The 12,903-nt window shown below is 41.6% G+C and overlaps 1 protein-coding gene across 3 annotated transcripts in view; it reads left to right on the forward strand.

Annotated features, from left to right (window-relative positions):
- The window catches only part of vac14 (vac14 homolog (S. cerevisiae)), a 30,966-nt gene extending 27,415 nt beyond the window's left edge, over window positions 1–3,551 (forward strand). For all 3 annotated transcript variants that reach the window (XM_036978252.2, XM_036978250.2, XM_036978246.2), the window contains 7 exons: window positions 259–406; window positions 508–628; window positions 847–1,021; window positions 1,254–1,372; window positions 1,489–1,568; window positions 2,175–2,325; window positions 2,484–3,551. In XM_036978252.2, the coding sequence (XP_036834147.2) occupies window positions 259–406; window positions 508–628; window positions 847–1,021; window positions 1,254–1,372; window positions 1,489–1,568; window positions 2,175–2,325; window positions 2,484–2,658 (969 nt within the window). In that variant the 3' untranslated portion in view covers window positions 2,659–3,551. The remainder of the gene's footprint in view (window positions 1–258; window positions 407–507; window positions 629–846; window positions 1,022–1,253; window positions 1,373–1,488; window positions 1,569–2,174; window positions 2,326–2,483) is intronic.
- The last annotated feature ends 9,352 nt before the right edge of the window (window positions 3,552–12,903 follow it).

Here is a 12,903-nt window from a genome sequence, read left to right on the forward strand (position 1 = left end):
TAAAGGTATACTTAATCCAAGCAGTCTATGGACAAGGTTGAACAGCAATCCATGCTTTTGGTTTTGTTTACTTGGCCACTGTTTCAACTGCTTACTTTTGAGCATTTGTGGCAAATCCAATTGGCCAGGTAAAGAACCAAAGCATTGATTGCTGACTTGCCTTGTCCATAGACTGGTTTCCTTACGATGTAAGCAATTTGTAATTTGGCTGAACTATCTTTTACAAAAGTAACCAACCTCACCCCATCTATTACTCAGGTCATTCTTAAGGACCTGGAGGTTCTGGCTGAGATTGCGTCATCCCCAGCAGGACAGACTGATTCCTCAGGCTCCTGTGATAATTCTGACAGCAAACTGGAGCTTCAGGTTCCTGATGGGGCCAAGGCAGGCCCACAGACAGTCGTGGGTGAGTAGAAAATGCCTCCGGAACAGTTGTATGATGCATAAAAGTAAATTATGCATTATTTCTCACCCACCTAATGTCCTGTAACCCTGGTTCCAAAATAGGTGACTCGTCGCCCTCCACCCCCAGCATGAACTCTTACTTCTACAAGTTCATGATCAACCTCCTGAAGCGCTTCTGCCTGGAGAGAAAGCTGCTGGAGAACAGAGGAGCCTTCATTATCAGGTAGTGACATATGTGCATCAATGACCTGCGACATTGGTATAGACTCACAGGTTCCTGTGATTTTTTTTTGTTTTTGTTGCTGAAACTCCAAGTATCTCGAGACCATGGATTAGTTTATTTTTCAAACTACTCCACCCCCCTGGGATTGTTTGTTACCCATCACCTCTCACTCTCCTTGCACTCACCCCCCCCCCCCCCCCCCCCCCCCCCCCCCCCAGGCAGCTGTGTCTGCTTCTGCACGCAGAGAACATATTCCACTCCATGGCAGACATCCTGTTGAAAGAAGAGGACCTGAAGTTTGCATCCACCATGGTGCAGACACTCAACACCATCCTGCTCACCTCTGCAGAGCTCTTTCAGCTGCGCAACCAGCTCAAGGACCTGCGCACACAGGTAATGCCTGAGAAATGGGATTCCTCTGTATGGCTGACCACCAATTCCATTTGAATTCAGGAAATTTCCAATTTAAAAAATGAAAGCATTTTGAAAAATGTGCTGAATTTTAATTAACTTCTTGAACGGGCAGAATTGTAATGGAATTGAACCCAACCCTGTTGACCCAATGAGGTATAGTTTTCCCTGCTGTGTGTATCCTCATGTTAACTGTGTTTTGCACCCCCTGCAGGAGAGCTGTGCCCTGTTCTGCTGCCTGTATCGTTCCTGGTGTCACAACCCTGTGGCCACCGTGTCTCTCTGCTTCCTGACCCAGAACTACCGCCATGCCTATGACCTCATCCAAAAGTTGTATCCTTTCTGGTTGTCTTTGATATACATTTAGCATATCAGCATTGTTGCACCTCGTAGTGTATTCCTATTGGTATATTATGGCATACCATATTTCCTTAATGTTAGCCATTTAGCGGTGATTTGGAGGTGACTGTAGACTTCCTCATGGAAGTTGACAAGCTGGTACAGTTGATCGAGAGCCCCATCTTTACCTGTGAGTCCCACAGCTCAATATTGGATCAGAACACACACAGTCGATCCCAAACCACCCACTCGCCCCTACCAACTCAAACGGATGGCCCTCTGTTTTCATGTGTTTCTGATGGAACTTTTGAGGTCGACTTAAGAGTTGCGAGGGGGATCAACCCTTCAACTTTGGGACACACTTGTGAAAAATGATGCAATTCATGTTCCACATGTCAATAATAAAACAAGCATGAAGTTCAAATGATCAAATTCCCTCTGTTTTACAAGATAAAACCTCAGTAACAGTTAAAACATTTAATTTGGGCAGTATTTGTTGTTACATGTGTCAAGCCTCAGACGTAACACACCTCTCCAAACATATCGCTGTGTGTATCGGGAAAGCACTTTGCCCTGGAGCCTGCAGCCTTGCTGGCTAGGCTGAGTTGCTATCGGAAGGTGTAATTAACCCCTACACCCTCAATTTTCACTCCCTCAGCTTTGGGACACTGGTGCATATGGCAGATGTGTGCATGAATGTGCAAATGGAAGGGGAAGGTACTGATTTGGGATTCAGCCGCACTACAAACACACACACTAGCCAACCAACCGGTCTCTCAACGGTTTGTTTTTATAGACTTGCGTCTCCAACTGCTGGATGTGGAGAACAACCCATACCTGATCAAGGCCCTGTACGGCCTGCTGATGTTGCTGCCCCAGAGCCAGGCCTTCCAGCTGCTCTCCCACCGCCTGCGCTGTGTGCCTAACCCAGAGCTTATGAGGACAGTGTGAGTAGAACTAAACACTGTGTTATTGTGGTGTGCCCACGGTGTGCAGAATTCTATTACCATGGCCATTACAATATTCATCCTAACACTTCTCATCGGATGTGCCCCATGCATATGTATTGTTATAATTTATCTGGAAGCATGTTTTTATGTTGCAGGGATGAGTCAAAGTACATTGAGTCAAAGCCTGTTGGCACCAAGCGTCCGGCCTACACCCACATGGACTACAATGACCTGCTGCAGCACTTTGACCGTGTCCAGAGCAAACACCTGGAGGTACGCCACCAGCGCTCAGGCCGCGCTGACCACCCAGACCGGAAGCTGATGCTGTGATGCATTGGGACCATCTTTGACCCCTGAGGCAGGGCACTGAGTCAAGCCTTCTCCCACGCATACCCACACATGGCGACGCAAAACACCCCAACCGGTAACTTAAAGGAACCAAACTGAATGAAGACGGCTCATCTCTTGTTTAGGAGCACCCTTGTGCTAATACATTTTTTAGCCATTGAGCGTTCTATAGGAATAAAGGACATCAATTCCGATTTTTATTTTTTAAACAGTATTTCTTTTGTTCAGGTGCTGGAAGTGTTGAGTTGCATACACACACACACACACACACTGCCCATACATTTGTATTTAACCGTGATTTCTCCAGATGCATGGACAATTTGTTTAGGCCCACCCAATCCTGTTGTAAGAAGTGACACTACCTTATTTTGACAGGAGGACGATCAACGCTTGATATTAGGTCAGGGGAAACCGCTTGCATGTTATGTTTAGTTTTTTAAATAATGAACACCATCTTTGTTCTCACTATTTAAACTGCTTGATGTTACTTGGCAGGCCCATATTCCACAGTTTCCCCAAAAGACCTGTACGATGGACATGTTCTTCCGACTCTTGTTTTAGGCTCTTGTTCCACAAAGCTAAACAACTGGACACTCCCTCCCCTGAATTCAAGTACTGCTTGTTGAACAGTGTTAAATATATCTCTCTTGGCCCCTGAACTCTCCTCCACCCTTCCCTTCTCATTTCTCTCTTCTCTACAGACAGTTTTTTCCCCCCAACTGACTGCTCTGCACCCCTTTTTTTCTCTTTTGAACTGTTGTCATTTACTTGTTCTTATTGCTACCATACCTGCTTCCTGACCAGGCCTTCTGTAGACAGACTGACCTTGTGTTATCAAGTGAAACGTATAAAATAAAGTGGACCATGTATAATAATTTGACCTCTTTCTTTTCATCAGCTCCTATAGTCTACTATGCATGCGTCTGTAAACAGCAGGTGATGTCAGTCATGCTTTTATGGCTGGTGATTGATCTGTGGGTCCAGTGTTTGGATTCACAAGAACAAATCAGATATTGTAGAGGCCTTTTAAGCATTCTAGTAGAGTTAAATAGTTGACACACACACACACCAAAACATTATTTTGTTGGCATTTACATATGTTCCCATTGTTTTACTGGTAATCAAAACATGTTTCACTTACTTGCTGTTTCGTGAAGCAGTGAAGATTCAGCTCTTGTCTGTCCGTGGCCTCTCTTCCTCCGTGCGCCCTGTAACTGTGACCGTTTCCATCTTGTCCAGCTGTCTAACATTTCAAGCAAACCCTGTTTCTTGTTTGCATTTAAGTAGCGGTCCTTGTTCCTAGCATCGAGCATGGTGGCAACACAGTAAAGAGGCTCCGAATGCCGGAGGGCTTTGGATGACTGAATGCGAACGAGTGATGCGCGTTTGGAGCAATGCTGTCTGTTTCTAAGGCTCAGCCAACCGTTCACAACAGAATGCGACTGAGGAGAAAAGACAGTCAACTTGCTAGTTACAGCATCAGCGCACGCTCTGGAAAGACAGTTTATTGGGGTGTCTCAAAGACTAATAACTAGTTTACCAGTTCGTTTACAGCAGCGGGTCCCCTGAACGAGAACGAAGAGGTAGGTGAGAAGCCTGACCACGGAGACGGGGTGAGGTGATGAAGCGTACTTAATGACCTGTATCCGAAAAACAACTGGCATTTGTAAAGTTTGAGGTGAGGGAGAAAGTGTGGTGGAACAAGTAACGTTAACAGTTATTGTTAGGTATCTTGCTGGCTGGATCGAATTATCCGTTTGCTAGCCAGATAAATGTTGCGCAACATTAGCCAACTTAACTGATCAAATCATTGAGTTTATGGTGTGAAAGTTAGCTGGCTAATGAAGTCAGACAGCTAACGTTAAAACATCAGATGAACTAACGTTAGTAACCCAACCAATTCGCTATAGTATGAACTGGTAACGTTATACGACTCCTTGCCGTTCCTTAAGTTATAACGCTTACTGGAACCTGGCAATTTCAATGAAATGTTAACGAACTAACAACTACAGTGCCTTGCGAAAGTATTCGGCCCCCTTGAACTTTGCGACCTTTTGCCACATTTCAGGCTTCAAACATAAAGATATAAAACTGTATTTTTTTGTGAAGAATCAACAACAAGTGGGACACAATCATGAAGTGGAACGACATTTATTGGATATTTCAAACTTTTTTAACAAATCAAAATCTGAAAAATTGGTCGTGCAAAATTATTCAGCCCCTTTACTTTCAGTGCAGCAAACTCTCCAGAAGTTCAGTGAGGATCTCTGAATGATCCAATGTTGACCTAAATGACTAATGATGATAAATATAATCCACCTGTGTGTAATCAAGTCTCCGTATAAATGCACCTGCACTGTGATAGTCTCAGAGGTCCGTTAAAAGCGCAGAGAGCATCATGAAGAACAAGGAACACACCAGGCAGGTCCGAGATACTGTTGTGAAGAAGTTTAAAGCCGGATTTGGATACAAAAAGATTTCCCAAGCTTTAAACATCCCAAGGAGCACTGTGCAAGCGATAATATTGAAATGGAAGGATTATCAGACCACTGCAAATCTACCAAGACCTGGCCGTCCCTCTAAACTTTCAGCTCATACAAGGAGAAGACTGATCAGAGATGCAGCCAAGAGGCCCATGATCACTCAGTCGTATATTGCACAAATCTGGCCTTTATGGAAGAGTGGCAAGAAGAAAGACATTTCTTAAAGATATCCATAAAAAGTGTCATTTAAAGTTTGCCACAAGCCACCTGGGAGACACACCAAACATGTGGAAGAAGGTGCTCTGGTCAGATGAAACCAAAATTGAACTTTTTGGCAACAATGCAAAACGTTATGTTTGGCGTAAAAGCAACACAGCTGAACACACCATCCCCACTGTCAAACATGGTGGTGGCAGCATCATGGTTTGGGCCTGCTTTTCTTCAGCAGGGACAGGGAAGATGGTTAAAATTGATGGGAAGATGGATGGAGCCAAATACAGGACCATTCTGGAAGAAAAGCTGATGGAGTCTGCAAAAGACCTGAGACTGGGACGGAGATTTGTCTTCCAAAAAGACAATGATCCAAAACATAAAGCAAAATCTACAATGGAATGGTTCAAAAATAAACATATCCAGGTGTTAGAATGGCCAAGTCAAAGTCCAGACCTGAATCCAATCGAGAATCTGTGGAAAGAACTGAAAACTGCTGTTCACAAATGCTCTCCATCCAACCTCACTGAGCTCGAGCTGTTTTGCAAGGAGGAATGGGAAAAAATTTCAGTCTCTCGATGTGCAAAACTGATAGAGACATACCCCAAGCGACTTACAGCTGTAATCGCAGCAAAAGGTGTCGCTACAAAGTATTAACTTAAGGGGGCTGAATAATTTTGCACGCCCAATTTTTCAGTTTTTGATTTGTTAAAAAAGTTTGAAATATCCAATAAATGTCGTTCCACTTCATGATTGTGTCCCACTTGTTGTTGATTCTTCACAAAAAAATACAGTTTTATATCTTTATGTTTGAAGCCTGAAATGTGGCAAAAGGTCGCAAAGTTCAAGGGGGCCGAATACTTTCGCAAGGCACTGTATCTGTGAATGAATGTTTTCCCTCCACGGTATGTGGTAATTTTCAGAATGAGAGAATTAGGTGAAAATGAGGCGTTACTTGTTAAACTGTTAAGTGGAGCTGGGCCTGGCTTAAACTAGATGCCACTATAGAGGTGAAAGGAACACCACACTTTCCCTCATTTTTTAATACAGTGGATAAAAAGGGGTATGCCAGGTATACTCTCTGCCTGAAAGAGTTAAATTATGCCAACAAAAGGTATGCTCTGCTGACACATTGTAGAACAGATGTCCACAGGAATAATGTGCAGTGCAGCTCAAAGATTTTGCTTTTGTCGTGTTGAACTTGACAGTAACACGTGTGTGTGTGTGTGTGTGTGTGTGTGTGTGTGAGAGGGGGGGTTATTACATTTTTCTACTCAGTGAATGTTATTTTTGATCAATGTTACTTGATCGATGTCTGCTATAGTGGCCACTATAATAGAGCAAAAATATAATGCCGGTTCTATTCTATTTCTACTTAAGATGCCCCCCCACCACCAGAGCTGTTGCCAGAGAATTTAATGTTCATTTATTTCTCTGCCATAAGCCTCCTCCGTTTCTAGAGAATTTGGCAGTTCGTCCAACCAGCCTCACAAACGCAGACCATGTGTATGGAGTCGTGTGTGGGCGAGCGGTTTGCAGATGTCATTGTTGTGACGGTTAAATAAATAAAAACAGTAATGGCGGTGTTATGGGCAGGCATAAGCTACGGACAACAAACACAATTGCATTTTATCGATGGCAATTTGAACGCACAGAGACACCGTGACGAGATCCTGACGCCCATTGTCGTGCCATTCATACACCATCATCTCATGTTTCAGCATGATAATGCACGGCCCCATGTCGCAAGGATCTGTACACAATTCCTGGATGCTGAAAATGTCCCAGTTCTTCCATGGCCTGTATACTCAGCACACCAGATACTGACTGGTTTTCTGATCCATGCCCCAACCTTTTAAGAGATCTGTATTCCCATTCATGTGAAATCCATAGATTAGGGCCTAATTAATTTCTCAATTGACTGATTTCCTTATATGAACTAACTCAAACCTGAAATTGTAGCTTTTTATGTTTGTTCAGTATAAACCCACCCTTCTAGTGGTATCAAGATTTGGAACTATTGTAATCACTACCTTTTTTGAGTTTTGAAAACGCAAAAACATTTAATCCTGATTTTAAAAGTCAAATTGGATGACCAAATCCGAATGCCGAAGGATTTGAATCCTTTTTATTTTTTATACCAAATTCTAAGATTTATTCCAATCCGATTGTTGAAATCCATTCAGAAAAGTTTTTGTAAAACTTGGCCTTGGGAACAGTTTTTCAAAAGTTCTGATCAGATTAAATCTCAATTGGGTATTTCAAAACTGAGATGTTTTGTTCTGATCCTCTGGATAGGGATTCGGGAATCTAATCTCACCTTTAAAGATGCACTCCAGCTATTTTTGTTTTACTTTTCCCTGTTGAAAACATTACACATATAAATACAGTAATGTACACACAATTCATGGTAACAACAAAATGTTTTGAGCAAAATAGTGTATTTGTAGACTGCAAACTTCAAGTAGTAGGCCATTCAAGGAGTTGGTCTGATGGTGCCCTCTGCCTTCGGCGTCCTCCTTTGCTTGCGTGAACAATAGACGTGTTGGTTTAGCAACAAAACTATGGGGCAAAACAGAAGTGGTTGACATGTCAATTATATTTAATCTCAATGTTTATTGAAAACAAATTAATTTGCACAATGAGCACTTCTCTCATACATTGTTAGTAGTTTATCTAGCGAATGACATATTAGCATTGACATGGAATCAAAAGACCTCAAAACAAGATGCATGGATCCAAGAACAAGAGAACTGAAACGAGCTACCTACAATTCCCCACATGGCAGCTTCTTGTCATTGTTGCTAGCTATCTGACCATTTAGAATCATAACAAAGCATAGCTTCCAGACCCATCAAAGCCTGTGCATCTTGTTGGTGATGTCAGCCATCCCGTCTATAGAGGAGGAATAGAGAACAAAAGAGGAAAGGCCCACCCCTCATGTCATGAGGATACCTGGACCACCTATTGAGATGTGCCTTAAGTAAATCAGGTGAAAAGGGGACTGGAGTGTGACTTTAAGATGGTCTCCTATTGACTTTAAAACCCAGAAAAATAGACTTGGGATTTCAAGGGTTCATTTGCTCATTGTTGATCCCCAATGCATACATCTGAATAGACAGGCAGACAGACTTGTTTGAGTTGTGGTAAATATGAATAATTAAAGTTCCCAACAACTCCACTAGATGGCGGTGAATGCTCATCTCTCCCCTTAAAAGGTCCAATGCAGCCGTTTTTATCTTAACATCAATTTCTGGGTTACAATTAAGTACCGTACTGTGATTGTTTTAAATTAAAATGGTTAAAAAAAACACACAAACATCTGAGTGGGGAATGTTATTGGCAGAGGTTTGGCACGCTTAATTTAACTCAATCCCAACAAAACAGGCTCTTGCACTAAAAGGGCATTATCATTTTCAAAATTTCACAGTATTATTCCAACTTCATAAAACACAGGAAAGTCAAGTTTCACTGCACCTGGCCTTTTAAGTAAATCATGAGAAATGAAGTGAAAAGGAGACTAAGTAAGATTAAGACTTTAAGTAAAAATTAAGTGAAAAGTAAGACTTTAAAATCAGGATTAAATGTCTTTTACGTTTTTCAGAAGGTGATTTAGGATTGTTTTGATGTTGGTTTTTATGAAAATATGGATAATCTTGAGCAGGCAGGCAGAAGGGTGGATTTACAAAGGTGAAAGGCACTACAAGCAAGGCATTTCAAATGTTCTTATGTCTGAAAGCCATAGGTTCATTATGTTAAATTGATTGCATTGTATGTGGTCAGTTATATTGAGAAGTGTCAAATGTGTGTACTTCGTGATATAAAGGTAATTTATCCTTGTACCTTTTTATTCAGTTAACTCATTTCTGTTTCCCTATGACAGTGTAGAAGTAGTACCACAACCTGTCCAGTAGATGGCAAGGTGTAGGCCTGCTCAAAGCCCTGACAATCGAGATCATGTGACCATATATCTATCTCGTACCAGTCCAGAGTTTGGACAAACCTACTCATTTGAGGGTTTTTATTTATTTTTACTGTATTCTACATTTTAAAAGAATAGTGAAGATATCAAAACTATGAAATAACACATATGGAATCATGTAGTAACCAACAACAAAAAAGTTCAACGTAGCCACTTGATGAGTGGGTCGCAGTTGTAAATGAGAACTTGTTCTACCTGGTGAAATAACATAAACATTTTTTTAAAATGACAGCTTTGCACACTCTTGGCATTCTCTTGAATGAGTAGGTGTCCAGACTTGACTGGTACTGTACGTGGACACGTATCATTTCAGCAACTTTGAAAAAACAACAACGACTTTATATCGGAGTTATGCCTGTTGTTCACACGCGTATCTGCCCACTCATTAGGTAGAATGGTCTCACTTGAGCTCGCCTCCTCGCCTGCCTTCCATCTTTGAGGACATGCATTTCCATTGTTAATGGTCAGTTGACCATCTTGTCAATATAAAAGTATATTTGATATACTTATAGGGCTTGTTAGGGACCATCAGTAAAATGACACAATCTACATGGTAATAAAATGTCCATAGCTCCAAATTTCAATGACTTAACCTCAAACCATCTACAAATGCATATACGCATAGCGAAAGCATATAAAGATGCACTATGCAGAAATCTCTCCAACATTTGCTAAAATTTGAATAATTCACCTAATTTAATTTTGACAAAACAAACAAGTATAGTGTAGAGAATCATTGTGCCATCTAAACCGCTGTGAAATATATTTCCCATAAAACATATTGTATTTTCAGCTGTTTGAATCTGGTGTACAAAACCGTAAAAGTAGTAAACTGAACTTAAGAACTTGAAGCATAGAAATAGCGCACGTAGAAGAGGTCTACTGCTTCTTAGACATATTTTGGGTCAGCCAAAATGTTACATATTGCAGCTTTAATGAGACATAATCAATTTACATTGTGTAATGTATTGACGGTCACCACTAGCCCCACAGTCCGAAGTCAAACCGACTTTGCCACGGTCGCACACTGGCTGGCTGAAGCTAATTGCCAAAATAAGTTGTCTAGCTTGCTAGCTAGTCCAGGCTAGGCTATTTCCAGACACTAGACCTGGTTAGACTATTTCAAGTTATCTTGAAGGGTGAGTGACTGTACTGTAACTGTGTACTGTTTTGGCAGAGTGAAAGTACAAACGCTTCCCACGTTTGAACACGCACAAACGACACCCACATCAAAGCACGCCTCCAAGGCCAAAATCTCATTCAGTCACATTTCCTAATGGGGAGAATTGAAACCGTGGCTAAATCAGGAAATTCAGCCCCCGTTTAAGGGCATAGACATTGCCGAGAGGGTATGTGGTCCGGCTCAGAGATTTTTTTAAATTTGGGCTTCAATTCACATGTCATGTAAGGCAATTTATACCGTATGATCCATTTCCAAGAAAACAAAGCCAGCTTATCAGAGCAAAGGTGCTCTGGAGGTGCTATTCAAAGTCTTACTGAAACATTCAGTGGGGCGGCAGGTAGCCTAGTGGTTAGAGCGGTGGACTTGTAACCGAAAGGTTGCAAGATCAAATCCCTGAGCTGTTCTACCCCTGTTCTTAGGCCATCATTGAAAATAAGAATTTGTTCTTAACTGACTTGCCTAATTCAATTCAGTGAAAGTTAAGTTATTGAAAAACCTCAACACTAAGAACAGTTAAGAAAATGTTCAATAATGACCATAACAAAATGTTCACAACATTTAGAGAATGTTCTCAAATGTTTATTTTAGTTACATTAAAATAACCTGTAATTTCTGTTCTCGGAGCCTTAAAACCTCCCAGGAGAACTTGTTGGTTCACTGCCAGCTTATACTTTATGCAAAACTTTAGTCTCATTCTCTCTGAAAGTCCATGGACATACAACATGTGTATGTTATCTGAACCCCCCTTACAGAGATGGAGGATGCAGTTTTGATTCTGTACTTTACCCAAAACTGAATGGGATTTCAATGCTCATCTTTGTCACACATTCACCCCCTGCAGCGATTACACACAGAACACATTACTCAAAGACCGTTTCTGTACAAGTAAAATTAGACAATTACATCTTGCTAAAGCTTGGCTTTCCCAACCAGTTCAGAAGTGAATCAACAGATTCACAAGTAAAGTATTTGTCCCACTTGACAGCCTGTTATAGATAAACACATGCATTTTCCCATAGATATTTTTTGGAATCAATGCACTAATATAGAAAGTTATGAGACATCAAATTACAACAAATGGCTGCTGTTTGATCCAGGATACTGCCCTACAACAATACCTCCAAAAATGATATGAAAGTCCTTATGGTTAGGATAATGAATCATTCACTACTCCTAGCCAAATACTAACCACAGTCACTGGTCCATTGTAATCTTGAACAGCCTGATATTGTTTTGAACACATGCATTACAAATTCAATGTTGCAGCACACTAACGTCTGCTCAGTGCTCATGTAGTTCAGAGTGATCAATTACTTTTTCAAAATCGAAGTTACTTTTGTTGGTCTTGGTCTCACCGAGGTGAGATGATGTAGTTGGGGAATAATGACCAATCTTCTCAGGATGTTTATCTGTGTACTCCCAGACAGTGGGAGTAAGATGGACTCTCTAAGGAGGCAACAGTCCATTGAACAGTGACCCAGCAATCACATTTGGTACCTTGGAACATAAGTTTTTGGTTTCATGTTGGTTGTGGGAAGGACGCCATAAGTTTCCTAACTGGTAAAAACAAAATGTTTTTTTATTGTTGGTATTTTACCCCCTTTTTCTCCCTAATTTTGATCTTGTCTCATCGCTGCAATTCCCCAATCGGCTTGGAGGCGAAGGTCGAGTGGTGCGTCCTCCAAAACATGACTCACCAAACTGCTTCTTAACACCTGCCTGCTTAACCTGGAAGCAGCCGCACCAATATGTTGAAGGAAACACTGTTCAACTGATGACCGGTGTCAGCCTGCAGGCGCCCAGCCTGCCACAAGGAGTCGCTAGAGCGCAATGAGCCAAGTAAAGCCCCCCTGGCCAAACCCTCCTCTAACCCGGACAGCGCTGGGCCAATTGTGCACTGCCCTATGGGACACAGCCTGGGAACAAACCTGGGTCTGTAGTGATGCCTCTAGCACTACGATGCAGTGCCTTAGACCGCTGCGCCACTCGGGAGGCCCTAAACTGAACTTTTTTTAATGTTCTGAACAGAAGTGAAAACTTTGCCTGTTCTGGGAATGTTAATGTTAACACATCTAGCTTATTTTAGGTTAAACTGTTCAACTCTGACACCCTCTGGTGGCATTTTCTAAACAATGTATAATATTGTATACTGTCCTCAAAGTCATAAACTCATAAGTCCTACAAACACATGATTAGTACTGTTAGAAAGGTAATTGTGGAATTCTGATAAAGGTCTTTCCATTTTAAAAGTGCAGGGCTTGTGCAACGTAATACTTTGTCTTACAGGAATTTTTTTTCTCTTACAGAAAGGATATACATATGATGAGAAAGCTGAAGTCTACCTATCCATTGACGTAAATATCCCCTGT

Source organism: Oncorhynchus mykiss, chromosome 1, assembly GCF_057628025.1.
Source record: "Oncorhynchus mykiss isolate SJ-2025 chromosome 1, ASM5762802v1, whole genome shotgun sequence".
Taxonomy (NCBI): Eukaryota; Metazoa; Chordata; class Actinopteri; order Salmoniformes; family Salmonidae; genus Oncorhynchus; species Oncorhynchus mykiss.